Source organism: Myotis myotis, unplaced genomic scaffold (assembly GCF_014108235.1).
Source record: "Myotis myotis isolate mMyoMyo1 unplaced genomic scaffold, mMyoMyo1.p scaffold_m19_p_12, whole genome shotgun sequence".
Classification (NCBI taxonomy): Eukaryota; Metazoa; Chordata; class Mammalia; order Chiroptera; family Vespertilionidae; genus Myotis; species Myotis myotis.
Window position 1 is genome coordinate 10,194,687 of NW_023416316.1, and position 16,331 is coordinate 10,211,017.

The 16,331-nt window shown below is 50.5% G+C and overlaps 1 protein-coding gene across 1 annotated transcript in view; it reads left to right on the forward strand.

The window, feature by feature from the left end:
• PAPPA (pappalysin 1) overlaps positions 1-16,331 on the forward strand; it is a 220,002-nt gene that overhangs the window by 163,530 nt on the left and 40,141 nt on the right. The window contains exons 14-17 of the mRNA XM_036329823.1: positions 1,403-1,571; positions 1,803-1,986; positions 11,378-11,588; positions 12,430-12,601. Coding sequence (XP_036185716.1) covers positions 1,403-1,571; positions 1,803-1,986; positions 11,378-11,588; positions 12,430-12,601 — 736 coding nt within the window. The remainder of the gene's footprint in view (positions 1-1,402; positions 1,572-1,802; positions 1,987-11,377; positions 11,589-12,429; positions 12,602-16,331) is intronic.

The window sequence follows — 16,331 nt, forward strand, 5'->3', positions numbered from 1 at the left end:
CCAGGCTCTAGGGCAGATGGTCAGAGAGGCAAAGGTGGGAGAGAAGTGCCCCAAGAAGCTTTCGCTGCTAGGAATCATGTCAACCTCCAAGAAATAAATGGTTAGCAGCTATAGGAAGACACTGCCGCCACTCACTGCTCCCTAGTTAGGGAATGTCTGCCATATGCGAGGCATTTCTCTTGCCAATGTGAAGTGCACCCAGATGAAACAGGCGTTATCTCTACCCTCAGGGCAGTTCTAGTCCAGGTGTGGGGAGACGTTACCCATGAGGACTTTGGGGCCACACATCTGGGCAGGAACTGAAGTAACTGAATCGCACTGGTCCCTGGCTTTTCTGACTGTGAAATGAATAACACTGAGCTCATGGGGGTGTTGTGAGGATGGACTGAGCTCACGTATGTGAGCAATCAGGAACTAGGCATTTCTGTTCCTGCCTGTTGGGGGCTGTAGTAGGAGGGGAAAGGTCGCCAGGCGCAGGGATGTCACATCATTCCTGTCTGCATCCTTAAGGATGAGCACATGTTCCACACTGCTGGGCTCCCAGGGCCTGTGCTGTCAGTGCCTGAGGCAGGCGCCTCGGGGTTAGAGAAAGGAGCAGGATGCCTGCATGGAGCTCACCTGGGACACAGGTGAAGTGTCCTATGGAAATGCATGTACCGGGGACCTGAGGAACGGGGGAATTGGAATTGGCAGGAAGGTTGCAACAGCAGCAGCAAAAGACACGAGGCATGACCCCGGACAGCTTTCCCAACAATTCATAAATTACTGTACAGTTATAAAGGGCTACTCTGTCCAACACCTCAGTGGAGTCTCATGGCCATGTGGGTTGGCCGAATCTGAGAATACACTGGAGGGACATCAGAAAGGTGATGTACCTTGCTCAAAGGTACGCAGCTTCTAGGGAACAGAGCACAGATGTACTGCTATCATTAGCTACCATTTATTGAGTGCTTTTTGGTGCCAGGAATTCTGCTTTGTGCTTTCCCCGAACCATGGAATCTAATTCTCACAACGATCCTTGGGAGTCAGTACTACCATAAGACATAAAGAGGCTTCCATTCAACTCAGTGTCTGGCAGATAAGAAACACAGTGAATACTTGCTATACTGGAATGATCCCCATTTTATAGATGGGAAAACAGGCTCTGCAAGGTTGGAAGCATAATAACTTATAAAACTCTCGAAGATTTGAACCCTGGTTTGTCTGTTTCCATACGTGGCCACTGCCTCCAGAGTCTTCCTCACCTAGGCCAGCTCCTTCCTCCCCTCCATCTCCTCTCCTCTCCCTAGGCTCGGCCTCCTGACATTGTAGAGAGGGAGGCCATGGGCCTTTATCTTGCAGCTGCAGTGCCCAGGTCCTGCAGGGAAGCTCCCTCTGACCTTCTGGTTTCTTCCCTCTGCAGCTGTGTGCACTTCGCATGTGAGGCCACTGACTGTCCGGAGCTGGCCGTGGAGAACGCCTCTCTCAACTGCTCCAGCAGCGACCGCTATCATGGTGCCCAGTGCACTGTGAGCTGCCGGACGGGCTATGTGCTCCAGATACGGAGGGATGATGAGCTGATCAAGAGCCAGGTGTGTGCAGGTGCTGGGCCCACAGCTCCTCTCCACCTGAAAAGGCTGACTGGGTGCTAAATATGCTCCCTGCTGGATCTCCAGCATTTAAAACGGTGCTGCCACATAGTAGATGCTCAGTAAACATGGGGTGATTGACAAGGCTCTGAGCTGTTGCCTGGGGAGAAGGGTGTGTCCCCATATCTGGGACGCCCTCTGCCACCACTCACTGTGTTCACCTCTGCCTTCCAGACGGGACCCAGTGTTACAGTGACCTGCACTGAGGGCAAGTGGAACAAGCAGGTGGCGTGTGAGCCTGTAGACTGCGGTGTCCCAGACCAACATCACGTCTATGCTGCCTCCTTCTCCTGCCTCGAGGGCACCACCTTTGGCAGCAAATGCTCCTTCCAGTGTCGCCACCCAGCGCAGTTGAAAGGTACAGAGGGCCCTCTGGCTGGGCTCGCCCTGCTTCCTGGGTGGGAAGCCCAGCGGCCGCTTCTGCTTCCAGGTTCCCCTCCTGGGTCTCAAACACCAGGCCTTGGGTGGATTTTATCCATCTCCTGATTTCTCTCCACCAAGTGCACTGATGTAAACATCCCTGTTGGGCAGTTAAGGGAAAATCAAGGTGTGGACAAGTATGGCAATGGAATCCCCTCCAAGATCTTGCAAGTTTTGTAAAAATAAAGGGAAAGAGGGAGGAAAAGATGATTCAGAGAGTAACATCTGGAAGGGATGTGACTAGTGCTCTGGATATGGTGAGGGCCCAGTAAGCCTAAGAGGTCAGTATTAGTACTATTCCCATTGTCACAGAGGAGGAAATTGTCCAAGGCCACCTCATTCATGGCGGGGTTCACATTGGACTGCAGGTCTCATCTTTCTCCAGAGCCAACTGCCACCCTTAGGAAAGGCTGGCTGGGGAGAGGAGCGGGTGCAGGAGGAGGCGATTACTGGCCTCTCCTGGGCTGGATAAGACATTATCAGGCAACCTGAAGAAGAGGCCATGTTTGGAAGGAGGGAGAGGCTGGGTATCCTAGGATTAAAAGGACTCTTTGAGCTCATAGGAATAACCGATGATTGGGAAGATGGGAAACTGAGGTCCAGTGAGAGGGAGGAAGGAATTTGTGCAAAATCACAGAGCAGGTTAGCCGCATTATCAGGATACATGCTCTTGGCTTCCAGCCGAGTGTTGGATTTGACGTGTGCCCAGTCCTCAGAGGGGCCAGGACCCTTTCCTTTGCTTGGTTTATTGGAGGAAACATTGCCCCTTATCACAGAGGCCATTTGAGGTCCATCTGTCGAGTGTGCGAGAGTAGACTTCTGTGGGGTATGAGGGCTTGGAGGGAGATCTATAAATTCTCTTAAGCTTAGATATAATGTGTACTATTAAGTCTCAGGCATTTTGACGATCAGAGAGGGTCAATCGTTTCCCCAAATTTCCAAGGGGATACCTAGCTTCAAAAGGCTAGTGGACTTGAGTCCTTGGAAGGCAGTGGCCATGTGTGTAATTCCTTTGAGCGTTGCTGTCAGCGAACCCAGGGCCTGTACACAGTGAGACTCTGTAAAGTACATTGAGTGGAAGGCTGGATGAATTGATGATGGTAACACCACAGGAAATATTTAAGAATGAGTGAAAGACACAGCATTCTCACTAAACTGCCCCAAATGAAAAGCAGGGAACGCTTTGAGGTCCCCTCATTTTTAACTCAAGAAGATTTGAATCAAAAAGCTATATACTCAAAGTTCTTTTGAGGACTAAGAAGATTTGACCTGAGAAAGGTGACAAGACCAGTAGAAATGGTAAACCTCTGCCATTCAGACTGCCTGAGCCCTTCTCTTGGCCCTATTTGCCCAGATGTGGGGTAGATGACTAACTTCCGGCTGGGAACTCACACATGTCAATCAGAGGCTCCTGGGGATGGGAGGTGCATACATTGTCATTGATCAGTGGTTCTCAACCTTCCTAATGCCACAACCCTTTAATACAGTTCCTCATGTTGTGGTGACCCCCAATTTCATTGTTACAAATTGAACATAATTAAAGCATAGTGATTAATCACAAAACAATAGTAATTATACATGTGTTTTCCGATGGTCTTAGGCGACCCCTGTGAAAGGGTCGTTCGACCCCCAAAGGGGTTGCGACCCACAGGCTGAGAACCGCTGGTCATTGATCATTATACCCCGCACTGTGGCTAATGATAATTCTTCATCAAAGGGATTCAGACCCGCCTGCCATTGTGTCTGTGCTGACGTGGGAGGGGCAGGGGCTGTACTGTGCACATGAGGCCCCAGAAAGGCCATCGAGTTGATCGTGGTGGATCCCGACTGCCGGGGTCCAACCCCAGCGGGTCCAGGGGTCCCCAAAGGTGTAGACGGAGTCGGCAAAGAAGGAATGACATGGAGGCAGGGTTCAGTTGATCAGCAGCCTAGCCAGGATCTCCAGCCAGGATCTCCAGCCAAGTTCTGGTCTCGATCTCCAGAGAGGTTCTGCTTAGGATCTCCAGCCAGGGTCTGTGTCCATGTTCTCTTGCTAGGTTCTCCAGGTTCTCCAGCCAGGTTCTGTAGCCATGTTCCCTCACTAGGTTCTCCAGCCAGGTTCTGTCCAGGTTCTCCAGCCAGGTTCAGTCACCAGGTTCTAGTCAGGTTCTCTTGCCAATTTCTGTAGTCAGGTTCAGTCCAGGATCTTTTGCCATGTTCTCTCGCTAGGTTCTGTCTCTAGGTTCTGAGGCCAGTTTCTGTCCAGGATCTTTTGCCATGTTCTCTCCAGCGAAGTTCTTCTGTCTCTAGAGAACGTTCTGTGTAGGTTCTGTGCCTAGGTTCTGTCTCTCCTGGTTCCGTATTCTAAGTTCTGTGTTCTAAGTTCTGTGTTCTAAGTTCTGTCTCTTGCTGTCTTGTTACATCTGTATTTATACCAGTTGATTCAATCCTATCAATCTCTATTACAAAGGTTAGGGCGTTTCTTATCTCCATTCCAGGGAGTAAAGATTATGTAGCTTAAGCATGATTGTTCGTAGTTAAAGTGATTAACTTAGTTAAGAGGTTTTGTTCCCTCCCTAACTTCAGGGGAAAATCCCTACCTGGGGAAACAACCTTTCTCAGAGAGGTGACCTTGGTTAAAACACATAGTGCCAAGAAGGTGAGCAAACATATTAAGAACAGTATGCCATATATGCCAGGTCCCTTGAAACAGCAAGCATGGACCAGCTCCCGGCAAATTCCCCCTTTTTTATTTTTTAAAACCAGGCATTAAAAAGAAAAACCTGAAACGCTCTCTTGTATCCATTTTAAGAGTAGGATTGGCACTTTCCGCTATTACCTGAGTCCTGATCTATCACCCCATGGAGAACTTGCCAATCCTGCACTTTCCCGGGGTGGAAAGGCTGCAGTGGGGTTAAGAATAAGGCTCCTTGGGCCTACCTTCTCCCATGCCTTTACATTTACCTTTCGGGCACCTTTCCTTCCTCAGAAAAGCATGGACGTATTTCTTGTATAAAACGTTCTGTCTGACTGGGAGTAACCTTAATTCCTCTGCTAGCAAGCATATATGTTAAAAGATCAATACAGAGTCTTTTTTCTTTAGACTCAGTATGGCACATCTTCTTAATCTAAAGATCAATACAGAGTCTTCTTTCTTTGGACTCAGTATGGCACATCTTCTCAATCTAAAGATCAATACAGAGTCTTCTTTCTTTGGACTCAGTATGGCACATCTTCTCAATCTAAGTTCTGTACTATCCACCTTCTTACCCTACTTATCCTCTGTAGGGGGGTTTGCGGCACCCTGGTGGAGTCCTATCCGTCCCGAGTGTGGGGTTCTCAAAGGGGGAGGGGGGGCTTACCTATGGGAATCCTGCGCCAGATGCCGGGGTCCAACCCCAGCGGGTCCAGGGGTCCCCAAAGGTGTGGACGGAGTCGGCGAAGAAGGAAGGACACGGAGACAGCGTTCAGTTGATCAGCAGCCTAGCCAGGATCTCTAGCCAGGATCTCCAGCCAAGTTCTGGTCTGGATCTCCAGCGAAGTTCTTCTGTCTGTAGGTTCTGTGTAGGTTCTGTCTTCTTAGTTCTATGTTCTAAGCTCTGTATTCTAAGTTCTGTCTCTTGCTGTCTTGTTACATCTGTATTTATACCAGTTGATTCAATCCTATCAATCTCTATTACAAAGGTTAGGGCGTTTCTTATCTCCATTCCAGGGAGTAAAGATTATGTAGCTTAAGCATGATTGTTCGTAGTTAAAGTGATTAACTTAGTTAAGAGGTTTTGTTCCCTCCCTAACTTCAGGGGAAAATCCCTACCTGGGGAAACAACCTTTCTCAGAGAGGTGACCTTGGTTAAAACACATAGTGCCAAGAAGGTGAGCAAACATATTAAGAACAGTATGCCATATATGCCAGGTCCCTTGAAACAGCAAGCATGGACCAGCTCCCGGCACCCGACTTTGCCCTTCCCTTCAGGATGCAGGGAAGCATCTCCCCAGCAGCCACACTGGCCCACTAGGACCCATGGTCACTTAGCATCACCTGGTGCTGAAACTCCAGGGGTGACCCTCTGCTTGGAGCTGCTGGCAGCAAGGCCAGGCAGAGGCCCTGCCATCTCTCTCTCTCTTTAGCTTGCTCATGTCTCATGGGGTAAAGTGTTGATCTGAACAATTTCCCTCCATTATTTTGTTTGCTTCCCTTTCTTCCCTCCCTCCGTTTGTTGTTCCTTCCCCTGCAATGTAGTTAAAACAAAGAGCATTGGCTTTAGAATTAAATGGACCAGGATTCTAGGGGGTTCTGTTCCAATTGTTTGATCTTAGGTGAGCAATTTCCCATTGCTCAGCTCAATACCCTCGTTTGTAAAATAGGCTAAAGAGTGCCCGGCAAAGGGCCAGGTTGAGGAGTGAAAGAGGTAGCAGGTATAAAATGCCAGAGCAGAGAACGTGCTTGGGAAATACTCATCTTCCCCAAGAGTCACCCTTGTGAGGACTTGTGCAGAGGCTGCCCCCTCTCCTCTTTGTCCCGGGGGACTGAGTCCTGACAGCTGGGCAACAGGCTCCACCCTCCTTGCTTCTCCCAGGACCTGGAGGTGAGTGTCCCGGGAAGCACAGCTACCACCCAGGACAAGCATCCAAGTGCACCTGGGAACCTGTGTGACACAGGTAGCGCCACAAACCCACTTGCCCCTTATGTTCCAGGTGAATTTTTCTTGCCTTTCACTGAGATTCCAAGCCCTCTTCAGGATGTATGCCACCTATCCCAGGAACCCACACCTTAGAATCACTTGTGCCAAGGTCCTTCTTTTATCCAATAAACACTAGACAGACAGTATCACACTGACAGAACCTACAGAAATGCATGAGGGGGAAAATATTCTCAAGTTAAAAAAACACAAAACTTCAAAATCAAAATCATGAGTGCTTTATGGAATGGCTAAAACTGCAACATAATTTACATCACCTCAACTCAACTAGGTTGGGTACACTTGAAACTGACTATGGAGTGGGGTGTCTACAAGTGAGCGTGCCCTCATCCTACAAAACTCTTTTTAAAAGACTTGCTTTCTGTTCTGGCTCTGGTTGCCTTTTCTATCCCAGTTTTGCCTCTCTAACCTCAGATTTAAAACTCGGTCTATCACCAGTTTCTGTAAGATACCCCATGATACCATCGAGCACCTTGATGGGACTGAGTTGGTTGGACAGGGAGACTGGCCACGTCCTACAGTGCCCAGCAATTAACCTTCTTACCTGCTCTCAGCTCTTTGATCCACGCCTTGCCCTCTCCCTTCAGTATCCTGCCACAGCTTCCCTCCCTCTAGGAATTTGAAATTCTCTCTCCTTTCTCTGGCAAAGACCCTTCCATCTTTTTCTGAAGCAGATAGCCAGGCTCTGGAGGGTTCAGCTTTATCCCATGGTTCTCATCTGGCACCTTCCCACAATCCAGGTCACCTCTTAATAGGAACTTTCCTACACTTCCTAAGATGTTTAATTTTATCACCCTAGTATTCTGAAGAGAGCAGAGTCGAGGGTGTCGTGGGTCCACACCACGACTGTGCTCTTTGTCCTTCTTCCGCTGCTTCTACTGTGACTTCTGTTTCTTACCAAGAAAAATAAAACAATCTCTTCCCAATGCCACCAGCACCAGCCTTTGGCTAACACAGCTGACTGCATGTTTATTTGTCCTCACTAGCTGCAGTTTTCTCAGAACAATACAGTAGCCAGTATATGGCCTTTCACATCCTAAAATGTTCAAGCTGGGTAATAATTCAAAGAAGCTCTGGTCTAGGGCCAAAGAGGTTAGTTGACTAGTTCAAGGTCACAGGTAGATTCATAATACTTCATGCACTTTACAAATGGATATTGAAGACCTACTGTGTGCTTGGCTATATTCCAGAAATAAAAGAATGAGGAGGATGTATTCCCTGCCCTTAGGATGTTGGCAGTACCAACACCATGTATGCACAATGAACCCCACCTTGGATCTCCTGGCCCTCCTTCCTTGAATATGCTCTAGGTTAATTTTAATCTCAAAGGAACTTCCAAAGAGATTTGGTCTTCTGAATATTCTTTTTAATAAAATAATAAAAACACATCGCTTTGACACTGTTTATAATTACTTTAATACTCATTAGAGATTGAAACTTTCTCAGGCACATTTGTAGATAAGCCAAGCAAATTTCTACCCTCTTGACTTTAAATGATGAACAGAGGAAGGTCAGGGTCACAGAACTGTTCGGAAGCCAGTCTCTGACATCAGCACTCTTCCCCCCGCAGGGAAAGCCAGGCTTCACCCAGTGTCTTTCACGCAGTGTCCTTCACGCAGTGTCCTTCACGCAGTGTCCTTCACCCAGTGTCCTTCACCCAGTGTCCTTCACGCAGTGTCCTTCACCCAGTGTCCTTCACCCAGTGTCCATCACGCAGTGTCCTTCACCCAGTGTCCATCACGCAGTGTCCTTCACCCAGTGTCCATCAAGCAGTGTCCTTCACGCAGTGTCCTTCACCCAGTGTCCTTCACCCAGTGTCCATCACGCAGTGTCCTCCACGCAGTGTCCTTCACCCAGTGTCCTTCACCCAGTGTCCTCCACGCAGTGTCCTTCACCCAGTGTCCTCCACCCAGTGTCCTTCACGCAGTGTCCTTCACCCAGTGTCCTCCACGCAGTGTCCTCCACGCAGTGTCCTTCACCCAGTGTCCTTCACGCAGTGTCCTTCACGCAGTGTCCTTCACCCAGTGTCCTCCACGCAGTGTCCTCCACGCAGTGTCCTTCACGCAGTGTCCTTCACGCAGTGTTTTTCAGCTAGTGTTGCCCTAGGGATCTCAGGCAGGGGAAGGAGAAAGGGAGGTGTGGAAGTGAGGGTAGCATCAGGGGTCTCTTCTGAAGCCAGTTACTGCTGTGGGCAGCCAGCGCTCATCCTTCTAGGAGCGAGGGTAGAGTGTTCCCTCTGCAGCTCTGGAAGCCAGCCTGTGAATCCACCATCTCCATCCCTGGTTGAGTGCTACTTACAGGGTCCTTGACACCGTAGGACTGTGAACTTGCCCTGTGTGCAGGCAGAACACCCACCCATGCCCATGAGAAAGGGCCTCACCCTTCAGAGTAGAGAGGTCAGGGCCCAGGGATGCAGGCAGGACATGTGCAGCCTGTGTCATACCCTACTTTTTTCAAAGCCACATGCACAGGAGCGGCCGCAGCTGTGCTTGGAAATACCGATGCCGCACAGCTCCGTGTCTGCCTCTCCTGGGCTGTGTTTGATGTGGGTGGGGGCATGTCCATGGTCCTGAATCACCAGGCCCTGCTTTAGCGGGCTTCTTCCTTTGTTAATGCCTGTTTACCCTGTCCCAGAATTCACATTCCTGGTTTGCATTTTTTCTCTTCTGATTAACATTTTGCAGTTTTGTGCTATCTTGGCCACAAAGGAACCACACCATCCATCTCACAATTTTGATTTGCATAGCAGATGTGGGATACTGTTAAGAGTCCCAACACTTTCTTCACAGTATTTTATCCTCCTTGGGGAATATAGAGAGGGTGCTCTCTGCAGATCTTTGATAACGCCTCTTCCTCCCAAGCTTTTGCTATGCGTGGGCACCCCACACCACAGCCCCAAGCACAGAGGCAATGCAGGAAGCCCAATGAATCCTCCTTCCATACCCCTCATGCCTTTTAGTTAATGTAGAAAAAGCGGTGGTTTGTTTTTGCAGCATCACAGTTTATCGACGTGGGGTCCTCTGGGGTTTACAGACACTAAATTATCTGTGCTCACCAGATGGTTGACACTGACAATGACAGGAAGGAGGGGAGCAGAGGAGCCTACAATACAATTGCACAGGACTCTCTTCCTCCTTCTCCCCGCTTGCTTTCTCTCCACAGGGCTCAATGCTTTCATCACACCAGAAAAGTTACTTCCTGGTATAACTTACGGTGTTCCTCCCCATCCAGGAGAGTATAAGCTCCCAGAGGGCAGGGTTTGAGGCTTCTTTTTTAAGTTTTGTCCACTGCTCTGTTGGTAGCTGGCATATAGTGAGCGCTATGCAGATGCTTATTGAATAAATGAAAGCTTCTGTGCAATTCACAGAGTCCTTTCAGATCTAATGCAGGCAGAGGGTTAGGAGGGAGGAAAGGGAGGGAGGGAGGGAGGAAATGAGTTTGACACCATTTTCTGGACACTTTTCATAACTGTTGTTTCATTGTATCTTCTCATCACCGGGAAGGGCAGGAGCAATTGTTTTCTCTCTGTAGACGGGATATTGGGGTTTGCCTCTCAGAATAGCTAATGAGGGCTCTGCTGAGCATATAGGGCCAGCTTCCCATTAAAAACAGTCACCGTCTTGTAGTGACACAACATTGGTTTTGAAGGGCAGTTTCACTGACTGTGAGAACTTAGGTCACTTCCCTCTCCGAGTCTGTTTCCAAATGGGAGGTGTCAGACTAGGAGCAGTGCTTGAGAACACAGGAGATTACACATCAGAGCGGTCGGCATGCAGTAACCTCAGCTCAGCCCGTCACTCCGCCCTGCCCCCTTCAGATCAGACCTTCCGACCTCCAAATCCCAGAGCCTCCGTGCTCCCCACCCTTCTGTCAACACTGTCCAGTAATACCCCAGAGGAGGAGAGTGTGATTGAGAAACCCAAGTGCTGGGTCCATCTCTAATTGTCCTGGGGAGGCTTGGGGCAGGCTGTGCTGATAATATACGACCTGGCAGGGAGATGCTGGACTCCCCGGTTTCACTTTTATTTGCAACGTCTCCATCCGGCCAGCTTCCGGGTGGCCGTCAGCACTGCGGGCAGAGCTGGCACGGGCTGCGGGGGGTGTGCTGCTCTCCCGCCTGCTCTGGCAGGACATCAGGAACATTGGGGACGGAGAGAGTCAGACCTTCAGGTCCCACAATGCTGTCACTACCAGGCACAAGGGGAGCGGGATGAACAGGGCGCAGGGCCCGGCGCGGAGCCGCAGCTCAAGGTCACGCGGCACACTGGGTCAAAGCCCTCAGTAGACTTGGCAGGAGCTTACTCTGCCAGTTATTAGGAGGCAAAGCCTTCCAACCCTGGGCTCAGAGGTCCACCTGGCAAAGCAAAGGGGTGGGGGAGGTCTCTTTCCTGTGCAGAAAAAAGGTCCAGGAGTGGCAGTCAGGAGCTTTGAATCTCAATTCACGGTGGACACAGATAAGTCACCCCCCAAGCTGGGCTCCTTCTGAGCGGCTCTCTCCATCCCCCAAGGTTCCCGGCTGTAAGTGTAAGGGTCTGGCATTACACGTGGAAGACCCTCTGGTTCTTCAGGTTGGTGTAAGTCCAGGCAGCCCATGAATTAGCTTGACTGTCAGACCCCCATCGGCTAACCCTGCCTGTCTGTTGTTTCCAGGCAACAACAGCCTCCTGACCTGCATGGAGGATGGGCTGTGGTCTTTCCCGGAGGCCCTGTGCGAGCTCATGTGTCTGGCTCCGCCCCCGGTGCCCAATGCAGACCTGCAGACCGCCAGGTGCCGAGAGAACAAGCACAAGGTGGGCTCTTTCTGCAAGTACAAGTGCAAGCCTGGATACCATGTGCCCGGCGCCTCTCGGAAGTCAAAGAAGTAAGTGGGGCAAGTTCTGGGGAGCAGCAGTCTGCTCTCTGATTAGAAGCAAGGGTTCCTTTCTTTGCTGGAGGCAAAACCCCTTCTGTGTTACGGAATCTTGAAGGACGTTGTGAATACCTGCCTACTGGCTGTGTGACTTCATGCAAGTGACTTCCCTTCTCTGGGTCTCTATTTTTCAACAAGAAGATGAAGCCAATAATAAGAGTTCCCCGTAGGATGGTGGGCAGAATAAATGAGGATGTGTATGTAAAGTGCTTGCCACATGCCTGGCACATAGTAATTGTTCAATAAATAGTGGGTTTAACGTCATCAGTGTCAGCACCAATCAGAGAGCTCGGGAAGGAAGGGAGAAGACTGGGACTAGTAAGGCTTGGATTTTCTTTTCCTTTTTTTAAACTAATTTTAATTTTTTTTAATTCTCACCAGAGGAGAGATTTGAGGGCGGGGAAGAGAAACATAGATCAGTTACCTCTCATATGTGCCCCAATGGGGATCAAACTCACAACCTAGGCATGTGCCCTGACTGGGAATTGAACCCATGACCTTTTGGTGCAAGGGACAATGTGCCAAGCAACTAAACCACCCATCCGGGCTTGGATTTCATTTCAGTTCATATGTATCTGTGACAAAATCTGAAACTCCAGCTCATTCCTGTTAAAGGAGTTCTATGGATGAATTTTCCTTAATCCCTACACATGCCCCCTCTCAAGCCCACAGGACAGGTAGGGAACCAGGAGTGGAAACGCAGCTGGCCTCAGAGACACCTGGGAGTTTGGGTAGAGCATGGCTCTAGCGATTTGGTCCTTGAGATGCCTCTTCTTTTATCTCTTCCCTGAAGGCGCGCCTTCAAGACTCAGTGCACCCAAGACGGCAGCTGGCAGGAGGGAGCCTGTGTTCCCGTGACATGTGACCCGCCTCCACCGAAGTTCCACGGGCTCTACCAGTGCACAGACGGCTTCCAGTTCAACAGCGAGTGTCGGATCAGGTGTGAAGACAGCGATGCCGCCCAGGTAAGACTCCTTGACCTTAAGATCAATACTCAGGTCCACCTCCTGTCTGCTTACCCAAGACCAGCCTGTAGTTCAAGAACCACTTCCTCCAAGGGACTCTCTCCAGATGCCAGGTGTGTGCAGTAGCAGCATCACCAGTGCAGAGGTTAGGAAATTGGATTCGAATGCTCTTTGTAACCTCTCGGAACCTTGTTTTCTTCCCTGCAATGCCATATTGTATTTGTTCTGAGATCCTTAGCTCTGAAAATACTTTAGTATTGGAACCCTGACGAAGGAAATCATATATGCAGTCCCAGCGTATGAATTTGATCAAAGTGAAGTGACTCTAATAGGAGTGACCAAGGCTGTTTGGCCAACTGTCTGCCACCATCATCATGACATTGGTCCCTGAAGTATTTAAAGTCAGAAGACTCTTCAAGCATAAAGAGAAAAGGAACCATATTTAGACTAAAGATGCAGTTTTGAGAAAACTTCAGAAAAAAGAGAAGGAGCTGGCAGGGATTGGATTTTATTTAGTCCACTTGTAATCGAGAGGAAGTCCAACAGCCTGCCGGCCTCTGCTGGAGTTCTGTGAATTAATTGCCCTTAATCCTTACACATACCTTCCCTACACCCCCCAGGAAGACAGGCAGAGAGTCAAGAATGGGAAAGAAATGAGAGGCCAAGCTAGCTCCAAAGAAGACCAAAGTCTATAAGGAATTCCACCTTCATAGACCCAACCTGTAAGGGCTGCACCCCAAGCCCCGTGTCTCCCAGGTGTGCAAGGGTATTCATCCAGGTGAGGCCAGTGTCCTGCCACCTGGGCCCAGTGCAGGTTCCACCTCCAGCCAGTCCTCACGAGTCTTTATTGTTGGCCACCAAATACCAGGCACTGCCAAACCACCATCCTCCCCTCCGCCAAGCCATTACCAAGCCCAACCCATTCTCCCTCCAAGACATCCTAAGTCCTCCTCTATCTCCAGTGCCTCCACCCTAATGTAGGCCACCACCATCTCTTTCCTGGGCTACCAGGAAGCTCCCTGGTTACCTCCCTGCGCCTGTGCCCTGGCCTCGCCACTGTTCCTCCACGTTTCAGCCAGAGTGGTTTGTTTGGAGCATAAATCTGATCATGACGGCTCCCCTGCTTAAAGGTTGGTGAACCAGCAACTCCCATTTTCCTCAGGATTCAACCCTAACTCCTCAGGGTGGCATTCAAGACCTTTCCTCTATCACCAGTAAGAATGACCTCCCCTCTGCCATCTCTCACCCTTTCCAGCTGCTTCACTAACCACCTTCGACGATTCAGCTCAGGACCCCTTCCTCCAGGGACCCTGCCTTGATGTCCCTCGCACTGCTAGGCTCAGTGCCCTTCTCAGGGTCCTCCTTCACAGCACTGGACACACTACACTGAAATCCATGTTATGCTCCCACCTCACCTCCCCGCCCCACCTCCCACCCCAGGCTGGGAAATGTTTTCAGCACTGGGGACAGTGCCAGGCACCTAGTAGGGGCTTGGGAAATGAGAGGGCAGGGCAGAGCGCTGCTGGGAACATCCAGGCCAATCACCTCATTTTCCAGTTCAGAAAACCGAGACTCTGGAGGAGTCATTCAACCACCCAAGGTGACACAGCAGGGGTCAGTGGAGTCAGAATCAGAACCCAGGTCCCCCCAACTGTGGACGGACTGAATTCAGTAGGCACTCCCTGAAGATCCTTGGTAGTGTCCACTGAGGGATGTGTGTGCCGAGTCCTTCCCATCCTTGACTTCCAGGGAAGCAGAAGCCGGGGCTGGCACAGGCTAAGGCCAGGGATTACCACGGCCTCATGCAGGCTGATCAACTTCCCTCTCGCTCCCTTACATAAAACTGTTGCTGACCGTTACCCCGACTACTGAGCCAAATAATATTCTGGCCGCGGTCATGTTATCAAACTGAAACCCAGTCTGCCTGGGGCTTGCCAAGTACCTTTCATGGCCAGTTTGTACTTAAAGGAGAGGGAAATGTAGATGTATCAGACGACTCAGGCAGTTCAGTTTGGCAGCAGGCGGAGAGGCTAGACGCAAAGGAGCAGGGTATGGCTTGTTGGCTCAAAGAATGAGGGAGCGCCTGCCAAATGGGCTCCTAATACAATTGACGTTTCTGGTTTGTACTGCAAATGAATTTCCTCTGCCCTCAGCCCCAGGGACTGGGAGCCAAATCTAGTATTCACCTCAGATCCCCTCTCGCTGCCTGTAAACGCGCAGAAACGTACGGCCCGGAGCATCTTAAACCCAATAGCTTGTACGAGCAGGAATTCTTGGCCTTCCAAACGAGTTCAGACCCTGGCGGAGAGGACGGGGGCTGTCGTAGGGGAGATGCGTGTTCACTCTCCCACTGCCACAAGAGCAAATTAACAAGTAAACCCTCCACTTCGTTGGTTCACTGGGAGCCAGGATGATGCTAGGCCTGGTGTCAGAGTTCAGATCCTGGCTCCACCACCTTACTAGCGGGGAGACTTGGGCAAGTTATTTAACTCGCTAAGCTTCAGTTTCCTCAGACACAGCATGCGGGTGGGGTCCATGAAAGCAGTGTATGTCTACGAGTATCCCCTGAAATGGTGCAGCACCCCTGTGGCCCCTACCCAGCAGCCCTGGGTGTGGTGCAAGTGAACCAGACCACCTGTGAGGTCACATCTAGTGAGGATGATTCCCGATGCTCCAAGCGGGCTCTTACAGGAGCTAAACGCAAAGGCGATGGCTGCAAAGTTACCCCAGAAAGTCAGAGATGGAGCGTCCAGCATGCGTGAGGCCAGGGTGTGTGTGTGGGGGGGGGGGGGGGGGGGAGATCAGTGGAACCACAGGGAGACCTGACCTCTCGCTCAATAAATCTGTAGACTATATGGATCCTCTAGACCAGTGCTGCCTGGTCACACTGTGATGGTGAACCCTCATAGCTGCGCTGGGCAGTCTGGTGGCCACTAGCCACGTGTGGCTGTGGAGCACTGAAATGTGACTGAGCAGCAAAATATGACGTCGTATATAGTTTTAAATGTAAACAGCCCACACTTGTGTAGTGGCTACCCTATTGGACCGTTTGTTCTAGAATGAATCTTTGTGAACCAAGACAAAGAACCTTCCTAATAACAGCTTTCTCGTTAAGTGTTCCCCGGATGCCAAACCAGTGTTACAGGATTTCTCTTATTTTGACAACTCACTCTAAACCTTTGAAAAAGACACTATATGCCCATTGGCCAGATGAGGAAGGAAACTTCAGGAGGCTCGGTGCTTGCCCACGGTTGCGAGAGGCGGTGGTGTTGACCGATGCTCGGCCCAGAGGTTGCCAGGGCAGTCAGGTAGCAAAGGCAGGGTGCATGGGTTCGTGCCCAGGGGACTGGCGAGAAGCCTGATGGTCTCAGCACTAATCCCACGCAGGTGCTCCTGAGCTGTCCGAGGTGAGGATTCAGGCTCAGTTCTTGTTTGTAGGTAATTCGGGGAGTGGGCCATCTCGGGGTAGGGACAGGGTCTCTGGGAGGTGCAGGGAAGGAAAAGCCTGAAGGGATTTTTGTGTACAAAGTTATTACTTAATGGTGGGTTTCGGCAACTCAACAGGGGCAAGAGAGGGAGTGTGGGAGTGGGATCCACATGCCCTCGGCTCCTCCCGTGGGTCACAGAGGGTGGCTGTAGAAGCCTTCCTGCCACCAGTGGCATGCAGCTGCCTTGACGGGTTCTGCTGTGGACACAGCATAGCTCTCGGGTACAGTGCCTCCGCAGGCAG